Here is a 17,171-nt window from a genome sequence, read left to right as displayed (position 1 = left end):
AATTGGATCAAGGTTAATTTGTGCACCCTTAAAAACATGCCAAATAAAGCATTTTCTTTTCCATTTCTGTGATTCCTGCACAAGCTTTCTGATAAAAAGCTTAGAGTTGTCCTGAAGAAGCATCTCATTGGTTGGGTGGTATCTTTTAAGTGAGGAGGAGAGGATGAAAAAAAAATCTTTCTGATTTTTCTTTACTGGAAATATGCTTTGTTTCAACCCTGTAGTCAGTTATTTTGAAATGTTTTAATTATTAAAAGTTTCATTGGGTTTTCACCAAATCCACTGCAGACAGCTGATATATAAGATAAGTAAGTAAGTTGCAGTACATGTGGTATGAAATTTATCTTGTTATACTTTTCACCTCAGTTCAAGAACAACATTCACTGGACATCTAGCCTGTGATCTCAACATATTATCCTACTTCCCAACATTCTTTTTCACATAATTACAGTTTTAGAAGATGTAAGCAGGGCTCCATTCCTTTTTTTAATTTTTCAAGTAATTTTATTAATGATTATAATTACAGTAGTAAAAACTAATACAAACTAAAAGAAAGATATTAAAAATAGAAAGAATAAATGGCACAAAGGAGAAAAAAATAGGAAAGACATATAGAATAGAAAGAAAAAAAGAAAAGAAAGAAAAATAAGACTATAATAAAGATAAAAAAAGCAGTATATAAAGAAGTGACTCCCAACCTTCATCACAACAAGTATAAATAGTTTTAGTAACTTTTCACCTCCTCTTAAATACAAGTCACCTCTTCTTCCCATATCCCATCTCTCATCTATAAACAAATCCATAAAGCATTGCCATTTCATTTCTGGTGTCAGCAAAAGTCCCTTAAGGATTACCAGAAATAACAATATATCTATTTTAACCTTGATCAAATAAACCAATCTTATATTCCAGCCTTTTACTTCTAACAATATTAATCTTTAGTCCATTCAAATAATGTCCCACAAACTGATTTCTTTTCATTTCTTCTTTGTCCCTTCTCATGAGATTCTTCAAAGCTTTAACAAGTCTCTTCTGTAAGTCCAATATAGAAAAATTATCCAGGTCTCTTGGTTTGTTATTTGCATGTCCCTTTTAATTATTAAAACATCAGCCAGTTTCTTTCGTATGTCCAGTTTAACATCTTTTTCCATGTCATTCTTATAGCCTGTCATTTGTAAATCCACTTTCAACTCAGTTTCTTTCTTGTCAGATAAAACTTATTCCTCTTTCATAACATTATTTAGACACATTCTATCCTTAGAGGCAGATATCGCTGTTGACATTGTTAATATTAATTTCTGCCTCCATTTTTCAAAAACATCCTTCAATATTTCCAGTGTTACAATATTTTGCACCATTCTCTAACAGTTAGTCAAGTTTATGTGTTCTTTTCCTTTCTAGTGCCCAATTTTTTATTTTTTATTTATTTATTTTTAAATCAAAACAGAAGCATTTTCCCATGGGAAGGTTTCTTTATAATTAATCCCAAAATTTTATTTCAAATTTATCTGGACTGTTAGTCAATTTGTAACTTTCTAAATTCAAACCTTTTGCTGTTTATTTCAATTTTTTAAAAGTTCTTAAGCTTGTAGCTAATTTCTTCTTTCATTAAGGATTGAAGGTAGACTCACCCAATGTTTTCAGACTTGTCAATCCAAAGGTTTCTAATAGCTGAAAAGTAGTTAATAAGCCATTTCCAAATGTGATTAGAAAAGGAAGTATGTGAATTTAGTGTCCTTTTAAAGGCGCTGACCACTGTTTGAGTATGATGGCTATTTCCTCATCTCCCAGTGCACAAAACGTGCTGGAGACCTTGTCCAGAGAGGTTCGAAGAACTGCTTTAATTGCCAGCTCACCATTTTTTTGTCCAGAAATCCACATTTTTTCACTCTGCCATTTCTTCCTCTGGAATTCTGCAGGGCTCCATTCCTTAGACAAACAATGAAGTATTCACTTCATTCACTATCAGTTATAAGCAGGAGGCTTATAAGGCCTGATGCAATAAACCTGACTTCTGTTTCTGGTCACCGCACAACTGAGAACTGTGACCACACCAGCTTTCTATTTATGCAGAAGACCTATAGTGTGAGCAAATAACAACCCTGTTTAAAGTTATTGTTAAAAACATCTGGTTGGAAAAAGGTTGGTTACCCTTTTGGCTTCATGGTTTGCAATGACTTAAACAGATCAAAATGTAGGCTTCCTTCTATAGCCAAGTAGGTTTCTCACATAACAACTAAACTGATTTTTTCCCCTCAAATGGCTGGGCAAGTGAGCACAATATGTACTCACAATGTGTATGTGTGTGTTGAGGGGCTCTAGAAACTTATTTTCTATGTATGTTCTATAGATGGGATTGGGAAGATTTAAATTCAGACACAAGGTGTATAAGTCAGAAGGTGAGGCATCAACTGAATGCTCTATTGACCAGTGCACTCTTCGATTGGTCATCTGGAAGGAACACTGATTGATTCATTATACTCTCTGCTATTCTCAGTGCCTGCCTGAGCCTCACTGCTGTACATGTGCTTGTCCTTTTTTGGAGGGCACAGCCTGCAAGAATAGATTTGAATATGACTCAGTTCAAGCTCTATTTGTGGACTGTATCCTGGACTCTATCTCTAGTTAGGCAATGTAATATTTCTACTTAGTGAAGTTACTGCTAAACAGTTGTCATGGATTTATCCAGCATGAACAATTTTTGTGCCATTTCCTGCCATTTACTTCTTGAGAGGGAACAGCAGAAGGCTAGGAATGTGCATATTTGATAGACACACCTTGTTATAGAAGGTATACATATAACCATCTTATTGATGAAGATATACATATATCAAAACAGATGATGCTAAAGAACATTCCATGCAAATCCATCTTTTCTACAGCATTCTTTCTCCTTCTGAAAATGACTCATACCACAGTAGATGTAAGATTAGTAGTGTTTTTGTCAAAAATTCCCGTTAATATAAAATATGGATTCTTATAGCTGCAGTCATGAGTTCTCCATTAGAAATGAACAAACATTTTGTTCCATTTCTATCTTAAGTATCAGTTTTGATGGAATGGGAACCTCATGGTCATTCATATCTAATCTGCATTTGAACCTGACAATTCCAGCTGCCTAGCAACCACTGAAAGCAGCTATAAAATTAGGAAGGGTAGGAGATTTACATACCGTCAGGCTGAGCAAACCTAAAGGAATCCATGCTAAAAGATGACACCAAATATGAGGAAGGACCATTTGCATACAACCTACCTAATTCACCAAGATCACCGAGCTGTATATTATGCAAGTTATCCGTGACTGATCCCAGGATAGTATTTTTATTTAAAATCTCAAAGTGCTAGAAAAGGAATGAGATGAGAGCAACACATTGGGAGAAGAGGGTCCCTCACACTGTTTTCCAATTTTTCACATTTCTCCTTCCACCATTTCAAAAAGTAGAGGACGACACACTGATATGGGAGACAGAGATGGGGAAAAGGCTGTTTCAGTCCAGGTTTGGAGTGTTTTTCAGTAAAAAATAAATGAATCAGGAGACAAAAAAAAAACCTTCTCATATAATATTTTAGTTTGCATTTAATATCACAAATGTGAAACTCAGAGGGATTTCCCTGATCTTGATTTTAAAGACTTCTTTCTTATTTCCCCTTTTCTCCCAGGTCAACCTCAGTGCTAGACAACTCAATTTTGTTTCTGTCATTTCCGAGGGTTTATTTATATCAAACTTTTCAGTGCTGACTAGGAATGGTAGGAGCAGCAGTTCCAATACCTCTGAAGGATATTAGATGGGAGAGGCTGATTTCCACCTGACAGTGGAAATAAATGAGCAATGGCTGTATCCACTGGCCATCTCCACTTTAAGTGTGAAAAACAAAAATGATCAGGAGATCATTTGAAGAAGAAATGAAAAACCTGGGCAAATCTGGCAGTTGCTGCTCAGCTTTGATTTTGTGCATTACCTCATCTGTAATGGGGAAGGGGACAAAGCTTTATTTCATAAACTACAGTAGACAAAGAGAGTCAGTTTAGTCTAGTGGTTAAGGCAATGGGCTAGAAACCATGAGACTATGAGTTCTAGTCCCACCTTAGGCATGAAAGCCAGCTGGGTGACCTTGGGCCAGTCTCTCTCTCTCAGCCCTAGGAAGGAGGCAATGGCAAACCACTTCTGAAATCTTGCCAAGAAAACTGCAGGGACTAGTCCAGGCAGTCACCAAGATTGAATGGCACAATTGAATGGGGGGAAAAAAAAAGTAGACAAAGCTGCCCTGGTGGCCCAGATAAGGCTTGCAGGCTGGCACTTTGATCTCACAACTTGATTCAAGTTTTTCGTTATTGTCTAACTATTTCCACTATCCACCATTTTGGAAGCTCTGGAATGCCATACCTAGAGAGCTTCATGAGGTCATCTCCACCAATGTTTTGGAATCTTATACTTTGAATCAAGGCTTGAGGTCAAAGAGCTAGAGTTGTGAATAGTAGGCATACAATAGTAAAGAAAAGTATTGTATGTCTGCTATTATCTGAAGGACCAGGTTAGGGACAGATTGTCATGGAGATAATCTATGTGGTCACTAAGAGTCAACACTTGCTTGGTGGTATGTAATCAGTCAAATCAAATCAAATCAAGTCAGTCAGTCAGTCAGTCAGTCAGTCAGTGAAATGCCTGCTATTTAAAAAGGACAACATAGCTGCATGCTGGAAGACCTATTCTATGAGAAGTGTATATAGCTTAAGACAAGAATGGCTGGGCCTGAGGAAGCAAGGCTACCTGAAGCCATCAAAGATCAACTTTGTAGTTCCTGGAGGCTCTTCTGACCAGTTACTGAAAACTGGTAGCATGATTTCCCATCATTTTGAAGTAGGGGGGGAAAATGTAATTTTTAAAGTAGGTTTTACTTAAAAGCAAGCAAACAAACAAACAAAGAAAGGCTTCCAAATTTCTCCCCAAAGCTAGAAAAAAACCCTGTTCCTGCTGATGTCAGTGACATGGCCCTGTACACTCTGGCCCTTGGCCGTGTTAAGGGCAGCCTTCAGTTACCAAAGGTTGCTCCCCTCCATTTTAGAACATAAGTAAATTGCTCCTTATTGAACAGTAACTAGAGCAACAATGGTCCTTTTTATAAAAAGGCATCTGAAAATTATTTGAAGAAATGTATCCAAACAGATTGGGATCAGAGAACAGTGCTCAAATGCAAAGAAACAACCCAAGAAGCTGGCTGGAGAGCCAGCAAGTTGAGCAGCTTCTTATAAGCAGCTCAGACAGTGAACTTGGAAGGAAGAACTACAGAAGGTGATTTCATCCCTGCAAGTGAAATGAGAAGTATCTCTTTGTGCATTCACAGGCCTGAAGTAAGGAGAAGAACAAAGAGCAGACATTTCTGATCACAGAATGGCTGATAAAATCTTTCCTCATACCAGAATCAACCATAAGTTGCCTGAATGAGGAAATGGATTTTCCTCAAGAGTTACTAAGGAGACTATTTACTCACCAGTAATTTGCAGTAATAAAAAGGAGGGGAATTACTACTCAGGCTTTTAAATGTTGGAAGCAGAGTACTTCAAACAATCTCAGACAAGGAGATGGTTGTCAAGTGAATAGATATACATGGTGCTGTCAGCATCTATACACCACACCATCCATCCAGACACGTTGCTATAACAGTGTGATGCAGACTTGCATGAATAAGTTACATGTTTACATGGTCACATGAGTAGTTAAGGAAATGCTTGAAGGAATAAAACCTGTGTTGAAGAGCTTCACAATAGTGAAACATGCAGGGATGTATTTCTTGCATGTACTTTTTGATGTAATGCTATGTTTAACTTCACAATATTGTATAAAAAACTCTGAAAATGATGACAATTGATGATGATGATGAAGATGGTGAGTTGTCCTTCCTAGATAAAATTTCAGAGTATGCTACCTTCTACTTTTTTCTTAGCAATATTGAAATCACCACTTAAATTTAAACTAGATATAACTCATAAAAAATTCAGAAGAAAGAACAACATAGTATGCACTAGTATCAGCATATAATATTCAAAATGCAAAAAAGTCACCAGAAAAAGCATCCCCATTTGTATATATGCAGAACAGCTTTTGTTAGAAAGTTTCATAAATGGTCAACACAGAATTAGTGTCACAGAAGTCATGTTTACAATTTGCTCCTTTGAACTTCATCTTTGGACCAATCCAGCCAACTAGACCAAAGAAACTACAATAAAGATATTAGATATGCGCCACTGCCCCATGATTTGCACATAAATATTGCACATGTTTTAGAAGAAGGAAACAAAAACTATTTGCAAAACATTAATATGCAGTTTTGGTATTGCAGAAGGAGATGCAAAAGCAAAGAGGTCTTATCTGGACAATTCCAGTTAAGGAGTTTTTGTGAGCTATATTTGCTACTCCAGCATCCAAAGAAAATGCATTATTATTATTCAGAAGAAAGCTCCATGGACTTTAGTGGGATTTATCCCTTGGTTAGGATTGTGGCTTTAGTCTATGCTGCCTTTTCATATGTCCTCATAACTGAAAGGGATGAATGGGAAGCTGCAACAACATGACTGGCTTCTCATAATGAATCATGCTACATGGCTTTTTCTAGCGTATCATTACTCCTAGCTTTTCACTATTGTATTAAATTAGAAGAACTGATTGCAACTGAGACTTTCTTTCTTTGTTAACAAGGAAAATATCATTAGGTTTACAAAGAATGCAAAAGGAAGGCTAATGTTGTCAGAAACTGCTGTGCCAGCTTCATCAGTTAAACATTTGAAACTTGGCTTCCATCAATGTTTTACGTCATAATAGTTGGCCTCTTTATTCAGAAGTAACTTTCATATACTGTGTATGTATGTGTGTGTGTGTGTGTGTGTGTGTGTACACACACACACACAAACATTTTTTTATTATATTAGTAAAAACTAATGCAAACTAAAGTTAAAGAAAGAGAAGAGGAAGAAAGAATAAAAAGTGCAAGAAAAAGAAAAAAGTCCATCCATCCATCCATCCATCCATCCATCCACCAATTCATCCCCAGGCTGTGACCCCCAAGCTGGGAGAGTGGCTCCAGCAGATCCCAGGAACAACATCAGAGCTCTCTGTCCAGAAGACTGCAGTGCTAGGAACAGCTAAGAGGCTGTGCAGAACCCTCAAACTCCCAGGCCTCTGGTGGAGGACCCGAGGTTGAGGAAGACACATATCACCCATAGGGGTGAGAGGGGATTTTTTTATATACTGTATATATCTTCCAACCTTCATCACAACAAGTATAAGAAATTTAGTGGCTCTCCACCCCTTATAAGGTTACAAACAAACATATCGTTATCCCATATTCCATCCCTTATGTATAGACAAATGCATAAAGCATCGACTTTTCAGTCCAGACATCAGCAAAAAGTCCATAAAGGGCCAGCTTTGTAACATGTCTACTCTTTTTGTAGTTTTTGTAGTTTTCTTGTATTTTTTATCTTTGCTTAAACTTAATAAAATTCTTATTAAAAAAATAATATATTTTGAACATGGTCTATTTATAGAGGTGGAGATCATTACTGACATTGATAATATTGTGGCTATTAATTTCTGGCTCCATTCTTCAAAAGTCTCCTTTAATATTTTCAGTGTTATAGCATTTTGCATCATTTTGTAAATCCCTGTAAATAAAAGCAGGGTTCTACTTTCCCCCCACTCTGCTTAGGAACTTTAGTCCCCTCTAGTGTCCAGTTTCTAAAATCATAAAATTACTTATCTTTGTTATATCTTGCAATAACCAAAACAAACCTGGTTCCCACGAGAAGATGTCTAATCTTTATAACTAATTCCAAAATCTTCTAGTAAAAGTCAGCATTCCAAATTTATCTAGACCATTAATCCATTTATAACTTTCTTAGATCAAAATCTTATTTAGCTTTTTGCTGTTTATTTCAAATTCTTTAAGTTTTTAAGGTTATGATTAATTTTTATTTTGTTCAGAGTTGAATATAAGCTCACCCAATGAAGACTGTTCAAACTTGTCATTTGAAAGGTCTCTAATAGCTCTGAGATTGTTAATAGGCAATTTATGAAAGTGAATAGAAAGTGAAGTTTGCAAACTTAGTGTCTTTAGTGTCTGCGGTGGTTGTGAGCAAGATGGCTAATCCCATTGTCTCCTGGCACTCACACCTGTGGAAAACCACTATTCTGCAGCCTCCTCACATGTCTGCAATCTCCTTATCAGGAAGGCTTCCAAGGAACAGGTCTACTCACTGGTTCCTTGGTCTTTGCTGCGGTCATCAACTCCACTTTCATGAAGTCATCTTCAGTTTGTCATACCTCCCCCAGACGTCCTACTTCTAACTTTAATTACATTTAATGAGGTCTGTGCTAGGAGAATGTGAATCAGGATTGTAGCCTGATGAAGTTTTCAGATCTTACACTGATATAGGGGGATGGAGGGAAGACCCATTAATAGATGTGTCAAAGGATGCCATTTTGTTGTTGTTGTTGTTTTCCTCCCTGACACTGCAGTGGTTTATTTATTTATTTTTATTTATCAAATTTCATCACCATCCATCTCCCCCAAAAGATGGACTCTGGGCAGTTTACATGTTCCTGGAATACGTCAAGAATGAAGGGGTATAGGATGCAATATCCCGATACCACATCTGACAAATCTTCAAAACATCTCCTCACATCTTGTTTCCCCAGGTTCTGTCAGAAGAACACTTTTGCCAATGGAGCATTCTGCAGGGACCCTAGGGAATCTTCAGTGGCATGCAAGGGACTTATGTCTCTAAATCTACCACTGCAGGACAATATGCCACTTCTGAAGTCCCTCAGTGGCCTTATCAATGAAGACAGGAGCATTCTTTTTAGCTGTAAAATCCTGAAAGGTAAGCTAACAGGGTAGTTTTGGGATTCTGCTTTCCTCTGTGAACCTATCTGGGATCTTTACGCAGCTTTTGAAGGTCTTCTTAAAGTCCCATCACTAATAGAGTTTTAGTTAGTGAGAAACCTTCTTTAATCCTCAAACTTCAGAAAAGTATCTCTAGAGATGCAACTGACCCTTATTATCCACTTTTAAGGGGTTATTTAATATAATCTGCATTTTTTCTACTAGTTCTCATTCATTCTGATGAAGATAAATTGCTGGAAATAATGCTTTCAATGGGGGAAAAAAACCCTTTTGATATATTCTCTTGGGTAGACTGTGGAATCATTGCATTGATTCAGTATCAAGTAGCTATGGAATTTATACAAATAATCCCATCCTTCACTGTACAATTAACTCTACAGTGGTCTGCAATTCTGATAGGTTCTCAGAGGAAGGCTGCTTGATCTGAACTGCAAAAATCTGGATGACCACTAAATAGCAGCTAAGAGAAAATTCTTGCTTTTCACTGCCACCTAACAGTTACCCAGAATTTTGCAGCCCAGATCTGGAAAGCCTATCTCTCACCTCAGTTAAATCCCAAGACAAGGTATCATGATCAATTCCTCTCATGACATTTTTTTTTTAGCATTGTAGTTCTAAAGTAGGGGCACTACAGCTCCTGCTAAATGACACTCTTGCTTTTGAGAAACTGGGTATTTCTCCTTCCCTCAGAGAAATTCAGAGAAATTGTCTATTCAGTGTTTTTCTCCAAATGTCTGGAGAACTTGAAACAAACCCATGGTGCCTATATTTAGTTTTTTTAAGCTTATTTTATTGGTGCAATGTTTTCCTGTAGTTTTGTTGTTAAGGGTGGAGGATTTGGTAGTTCTGTTCTACTGGCTTTATTTTAACTAAATAACCAACCAAGCAAGTCTGAGCTTATTTTATAAATAAGATAAGCTATTTTATAAATAGGATCACATTTTAACATCTGTTTCAGTTTATAGTTGCAAATGGGAAAAAAAGTGTCTAGTGATCACCTACTTAAGAATGAAGACTCTAAAGGGAATAAAACTGTGGTGTTTGGTTCAAGAGAAAATTAGAGATTCTTTACAATCTGCACTTGAATGGATTTTCTTTAATGGATTTCCTCAGTAGTTTACAAGAGCAGGTCTCATAATGGCAAGGGTGCTGTTTAAACAAGCAATAAAATTTATTAACTTTTAGAAGCATCCAATGTTCCTCTGGGGCCCAAGATGGTACAAAAACATTACTCAGAATGCAAATCACAGACTATAAAATACAGAGATTCAATGGTAGCTATTCCTGTTTGTCCACCTGTCTGTTTATTTTTGTTCATCTACTTCAAGTTAATTAAATTGTTGTCAGTCTTTGTGCTAGCGACAGGAAGAAGAAGCGGGAGTAGTAATCATACTGAGGTAGAAGTGGGCCAGAAACAGTTCACTTTTTATTGCTAAAACTTGTTTTGTGGACATCAAGGGATGGCTCAAGTTCTTTGCACTCCATCATTTGATATATGGTCCTTGATGTGTGAGGAACCAGGGTAGAATGTTATATCAACTGTGTATCCTTAAAAATAGCGGAGCACAACAGGCCATGATGAATTCCTATAATCTTGTTCTCTGTTGCAGGGAACTGTAGCTTCAAACCTCTGAAGGGCACCAGGTTGCCTAATTTGGCCATATCTTTTCAAACTTGTGCCATCCATATGCAAACAATTTCCTTTTTGCCAGTGGCACACAGAAGAAACTAGTCATGCAGCATGAACTACATTAAAGAGGATTCAGAAACACAAGAAGCCTCTTCATATTGAGTAAGACCACTGGTCCACCTACCTTAGCATTATCTCAACTGACAGGCAGAAATTCTCCAGAGATTTTGACAAAGATGTTTTTCCTGCAGTTGCTCAGGAATTAACATGAGACCAGACAGGGGAAGATTATGATGGGCCTGAATAAGCATCCTTGGGGTGGAGCAGGGGAAAACTGCTCTAATGTAATTAGCATGTGAGACTCAAGTTCCTACAAATCAAAGCCATTTATTTACACAGATAGAGAAGGATGAGACAGAACTTGCAGGATTTTTTGACATGTCTCATATTTCAGTCTCTGATGGCACCGACTTATCTTTGTACAACCAGTCTTTTAAACATTTGTTTACTTCTCATTTTTAAAGAGATGCTTCCTTCTCACTCCGCTTTCCACTTTTCCTCATCATCAGTCCTCTCACTTTTCAGTCAGTCTGCCAAGTGAGGAGCTTCATTTCCTCACTTGCTTTCTTAATAAGTCAGAATGAAAAGCCAGAAGCCTTGCTGGTTCTTGGTCACCTTCCTCATGATTGCAACAATTCATCACAGGAAAGCAAAACAACAAAGTGGCCATAGAACAATCCAAGAAACTTACGTAATTCTTTTGTTTACCTTGTAATGAATCAGAGGTCCCACAGTTCAGGTCAACTCCATTTGAATACCATAAAATCATCTTCTGAATAAATCTGTAGAGTTACACTTTTAGTTACAACCAGAGAATGTTTTTAAACATTTTAATAAATATTACCCCAATTTTTTGTTTTATGTTATGATATTTCTTTCCCTGAGCTTCCTAATTTTCCCTATCCTTTTTCTTTTCTTTTTTTAATTCTAAGTTTCATTGTTTCATAATTTTCCTAGTCTCCTGAGGTAGAAGAGAGCTGAAAGTAAAACCCTTCTGCTTCAGGGAATGGGGAAAAATGATGAAATGATGCACTGTTCAAATTATTAAAAACAAAAGCACAGGAAAAAGTAGGCAGTTCAGGGAATTAAATATAGTAGTTTTAAAAAAGTTTCTCCTGGGTTTCAAACCAGCGACCCCTGCATTTATAATGCAGTTACAACCATTGTGGCATTTTAGTTTTTGTAGCAAAAGTAGCTCTAAAAGATATTAGAAAGCAACAGGGCAGTAAGAAAGGAAAAGCTACTTATTTTCCCTTCACATGTGTTCATATTGATGTTTTAACTTTGTATATATAAATTGTATATATACTCCACCCTTGTTATTTAACTTCAAGAACAGGCATCTTAGTTACCCTGTAAAGGTTGTTGTTGTTGTTGTTGTTGTTAGTTGCTGTTGAGTCATTTACGACTCATGGAGACCCTATGTACTGTATAACAGAATGAAATGCTGTTCGGTCTTGCGCCACATGCCTGATTGTTCCAATGTTTGCATCCATTGTTGTGGTGATCGTATCAATCCATCGCATTGAAGTTCTTCCTCTTTTCTGCTGGCCCTCAACTTTACCAAACCTGATGTCCTTTTCAAGTGATTGGTCTTTCCTGACAATGTGCCCAAAGTATGAGCATCTAAGCCTAGTTATCTTCACCTCTAGGGAACATTTTGGTTGTATTTCTTCTAAAACTGATTTGTTTGTTCTTCTGGCAGTCCATGGTATTTTCAATAATCTTCGCCAACACCACAATTTGAATGCAACAATTCTTCTTCTATCTTCCTTTTTTAATGTCCAACTTTCACAGGCATATGTGGCAATTGAGAAGACCATGGCGTGAGTCAAACACACCTTTGTTTTTAAACTGACATCTTTACTTCTGAAAACTTTAGATAGGTCTTTGATGGTAGATTTTCCCAGCGCAATACATCATTTGATTCCTTGATTACTCCTTCCCTTGGCATTGATTGTTGATCCCAGTAGAATGAAATCGTTGACAACTTCAATTTCTTCTCCATTTATTGTGACATTGTTTGAGGTTTGGTCCATTTGTGAGAATCTTCATCTTCTTCACATCCAGGTGTAGTCTGTATTGCTGACTACAATCTTTGATCTTCATCAGCTAGTACTTCAAGTCTTCATTTCCAGCAAGCAAAATTGTATCATCTACATATCGCAGGTTGTTAATGAGTCTTCCACCAATTCTGATACCCCATTCCTCTTCATATATTCCTGCTTCTTGAATTATTTGTTCAGCATACATATTGAATAAGTAGGGTAAAAGTATAGACCCTGGCCGTACACCTTTTCCAATTTTGAATGACTTGGTGTCACCGTTTTCTGTTCTAATGACTGCCTCTTGATCCATGTACAGGTTCCGCATGATCAAACAATTTCGTTGATTTCACATGCTAGCAAAATTTTGCTGAAAATAATTCAACAATGTTTGCAGCCTTATATTGATAGAGAACTACCACAAGTCCAAGTTGGATTTAGAAGAGGATGAGGTATGAGAGATATCATTGCTGATGTCAGATGGATCTTGGCTGAATGTAAAGAATACTGGAAAGATGTTTACCTCTGTTTCATTGATTACACAAAGGCGTTTCACTGTGTGGACCATAACAAGTTATGGTTAATATTACAAAGAATGGGAATTCCAGAGCACTTAATTGTGTTCATGTGGAACCCTTTAAAGGGAGAAAGGATTAATCAATAGGACAATGCATACTGTTGACCTAAGAAGGATTTCTAGAAACTCCATTGGCAAGGAGTCTGTCAGATCTTCCTCTCTGAGGGTGGAGAGAGAAATCCAACTTTACTGGAGGAGATCTGGCTTCTGAATCTGCCTTCTGAGATACATGGAAAAATCTGACACCAGCCCCTTTTTGACCCCAGTCTGGGAAGGAAATGTGCCATGAATGGGCCCATTAATATACCACAAATCTATGCCCCTCTTGATTATTTTTCCCACTGAAAACAATGAGAAGGATGTCAGTAAAATGCCAGGTTTAGGGGAGATAAAGCAGTGCTTCTCCTTTGTCTCCATTGCTCTCCTGGCATCAATCTAGCAGGGGCTTGGATATTTTTTCCTTCCTGCATTCTTCCTTCCCAAACCTGCTAGTAGGATTGCTCTGTAAACACATTATTTTCTTTCACGCATGGTTGCTGAATTGATAATCATGCTTTCAGGACATCAGAAATTCTTCCTTAAAATTGCTTTCATTTATTTCCAGCAACTTTTAAGAGTTTTAAAAATACAGAGCTCTGTAACATCCAGCTGCCTGATTTAATAGGTTATTTGTACCAACTTTGTTTTCCATGGCATGTAGGGTATATGCAACTTGTATAAAGGCCCCACTAATGAATAACATAATAGCAACTATTCAAGCACACATTGGCAGGTTCTAAGGAGGTAATCTTTTCTTATACATTAATGCTGATGTCATTTTCTATATGATGGAAATGCTCAAAGTTAATGAATCTAACACTGAAATGAAAGCATTATTCTGAACATATTTTACTAATTTTTCAGAACAGAAGGGACGTTTTTGTGAATATAGTTCAAGCATGCAGGCACAACATAAATCCTAGGCATGTACTGAAAAATATCTGTCTGAAGAAAAGAAATAAACATTCATAAGAAATTAGTGAAGGGAACTTAGAAATGAAATGAGATTCCGAGAATATTTTTCATCAATGATGCCCTTTATTTCAGATCTAGTTGGAGGAAGTATATGGTGCATTTTTATTAGTTTTTGTATGGCATGCAACATTTCTGTACCTTGGGAATATGGAAAATAGTACTGCAATTAGCTGTTCTGACCGCTATTTGAACTTTGATAAAGAAGCTGTTCATCTTTACTTTCCCATTTGGCCTAGGACTGAAAAAAAAAAAAATGAAAAGCATACCACTGAGCTACAAAATTGCCAGAAAATGATGAATACCCTTGAATGCCTTTTGACTCAGGGATGTCTGTAATTTCTTTATTTTTCTTCTGGATCTAAAGTTCATGTATGTACAGAGAAGAGAAGAATTAATTGTCTAGAAAAGCTCTTACAGATTTAAATTGGTTCATTTTATTCACAGCTGCAGGCAAAACCAAGAGAGGGATCAAAACATTATAACAATCCTTTATGTAATAATCAGAGTATGGAATAGTTACATAACATTACAAATCATCCTTGTAGAGGAGGCATGTCCTTACAAATATGATTAGCATACACACTAAATGGCAAGTTGTGTCAAAGAAGTGTTGTGACTCCAGTGCCAGTTTGGAAGATCAATGTGATCCAAATTTTGTTAGACCCAGCAGCTGGTTCATACACTGCACTAAGTCATAATAGTTCTAGTTTAATGGGGTATGTAAATCTACCTCATTGTGGTCTTTAAACCATAATGTATGGCTTAGACCTAGGCAGGAACCCAGCCACTCTAACTTATTCAATGAGATAGTGTTAAAGAATCCATGGTTTTGTGTGATCCCATCTAGGGTTCATATCTTTCAAAAAATCTTATGTAGAGACTTCACTGAGGTCATATGCCATATTTCAGCAGGCAGGATGAAAAGATTAAATGGTGGAGAGTAAGGATCACAGTTTTATTCCAAATACTAAGAATTATGTAAATACTTGGGTAATTAGAATGCAAGTGACAAATATTCAAAAGGTTTTGGACAGCTATGAAAGCAGGAAATTATACTTAGCCAGCTAAGTTCCTCTGGTAAATATGAAGCAATGTTGCTTATTACTCCTTTCCCAAGTAAGTATTTACTTCTTTGATCATATTTATAAATCCTCCCAGTCTAACCAGTTCTGTAGATAATCTGTAAATAAATAAAATGGTGACCTGGTTCTTATGTAAGAATGTGTTCGTTCCTTTTTAGAAAAGGTAAGAGCCGATGATGCCAAAGACCTCCTGTAGCACTGTCAGGGTTAAGTTTCTGAAAAATTCAGAAACGTTGTTTTTCTCTTGTAGATGCAGTTCTGCTCCTTTCTAAGCATTTTTTTGCTTCTTTCTAAATGCAGCACCAACCTCCCATGTGTCATCTCCAAAATGGCCAAATTTGATAGCAGGTTTGGGGCTCTGTTTTAAAGTTGCTTTAATAGTTAGAATGGGAGTGGCTTTGCCCCTAGGAAGTTTCCTGTTCTCATCATGACCTTTAACCTCCACCAAAGGCCAAAAAAAAAAAAGTGCCATGTTCTTCCTGGTGGCATTATGTGTGATCAGGTAAGAGACTAGAGGATGAACTGCAGTTCTCAATCCTTCATACTGTAGGTTGCTACCCTGCCCAAGACTGAGGGCTCCAATAGCTTTAAAGGGTGTGGGGGGGGGGTGGCGGAGAAAGTCGGACTTAAAGACTTACAGCAGAGAATCTGTAGGAATTCCGTGTGCAGTTCTTCCTTTGCCTTACGCTTACCTACTCCACAAATGTCCACAGCTTGCTGAGTTACACAAACATTTTTACTGTATCTCACAGAAGACAAAAACAGCTTGAAGGAATTTGAAATTCAACAGTAGTAAGAGCAGGAGTTAAGCACTCTTCCCTGAACAATTTCTCTACCAAGCTATCCTGAAGCTTCCTTTGAACAGCAGCACCACCACCACTGCACCCACTGGCATGCTTAGGAACTGATGCCTCCCTTGAAAGCCCAATGTCATCACGCCAAAAGTAGCTTTAAAAAATGCTTCTCCACCTTTGCCTTTCTTTATCCTCATCCCTATTTGTTCATAAAGGCAGCTAATATTCTTTGGCATCCAGGGAGCATGTGTCATAGTGGTCACAGCCCAAGGGTAAAAGGGCAAAACTTGTGGCATCATGGTTAGGTATGGTTGCCTGTGCTAATATTCTCTGCTAAATTGTACCCTTCATTTTTCCTGACTGTACTGATTCACCTGGAATGCTTACATATTATAAATTGTGTAAGTGAAAGTTGAGGGAAAACATAATTTCAGGTATAACAAAACTAGCATAAAGCAATCAAAGTCAAACAGCTGTCTATCAGTCCAACTGAAAAAGAGACAGTGTAGGTGACAAGATCAGGTTGTGGTACATTTTATTTGTTTCTCTCTTAGGTGAAGCCTTGTTGCTGTGGTTAAGCCATTTCCATTAGTGGCTTAACAATAACCCACCATATTCAGGATGAAGTACCAATATTATCATAGGCATGTTCCTCCCAGTGTAGTCATAGCTATAGAAACACTGATTTTAAAAGTATTTTTTAAAATGCCTGCATACACTGAATTGTACCTGGGACACAGTAATTGGTCTGGAAAATGCAAATAGTTTTAGAGGTAGACAAAGGCAATAAATACCTACAGACCCATAGGCAGTGCAAAGCTTTCATCAGTGAATTAACTACTACCCCAAATTGACAAGCTAATTGTATATGTCATTCGGCAGAGAACTGATATATAGCTGTACAATTTCTATTGTACAAAGAACTGGTTTTAATGCTTCCATCTAGTTCAAAAAGTCATTTGTTTAATGACAAAATAGAGGCCCTCTGTACTCTTAAATCCTTGAGTTCTTTAATTCTAAATTTTGCCGCGGTGGTTGCTTTTCACAGAGAGATGACTAAATGATATA

The 17,171-nt window shown here is 37.1% G+C and overlaps 1 protein-coding gene across 1 annotated transcript in view; it reads right to left on the bottom strand.

Moving 5' to 3' along the window:
* Positions 1-17,171, bottom strand: part of LOC134493463 (protein eyes shut homolog) — a 529,249-nt gene that overhangs the window by 290,225 nt on the left and 221,853 nt on the right. The window contains 2 exon segments of the mRNA XM_063298062.1: positions 4,818-4,838; positions 7,538-7,600. Coding sequence (XP_063154132.1) covers positions 4,818-4,838; positions 7,538-7,600 — 84 coding nt within the window.

Source organism: Candoia aspera, chromosome 1 (genome assembly GCF_035149785.1).
Source record: "Candoia aspera isolate rCanAsp1 chromosome 1, rCanAsp1.hap2, whole genome shotgun sequence".
In the NCBI taxonomy this organism is placed as follows: domain Eukaryota; kingdom Metazoa; phylum Chordata; class Lepidosauria; order Squamata; family Boidae; genus Candoia; species Candoia aspera.
The sequence above is the reverse complement of the archived record's forward strand: the minus strand, read 5'-3'. Positions and strand labels throughout refer to the sequence as shown.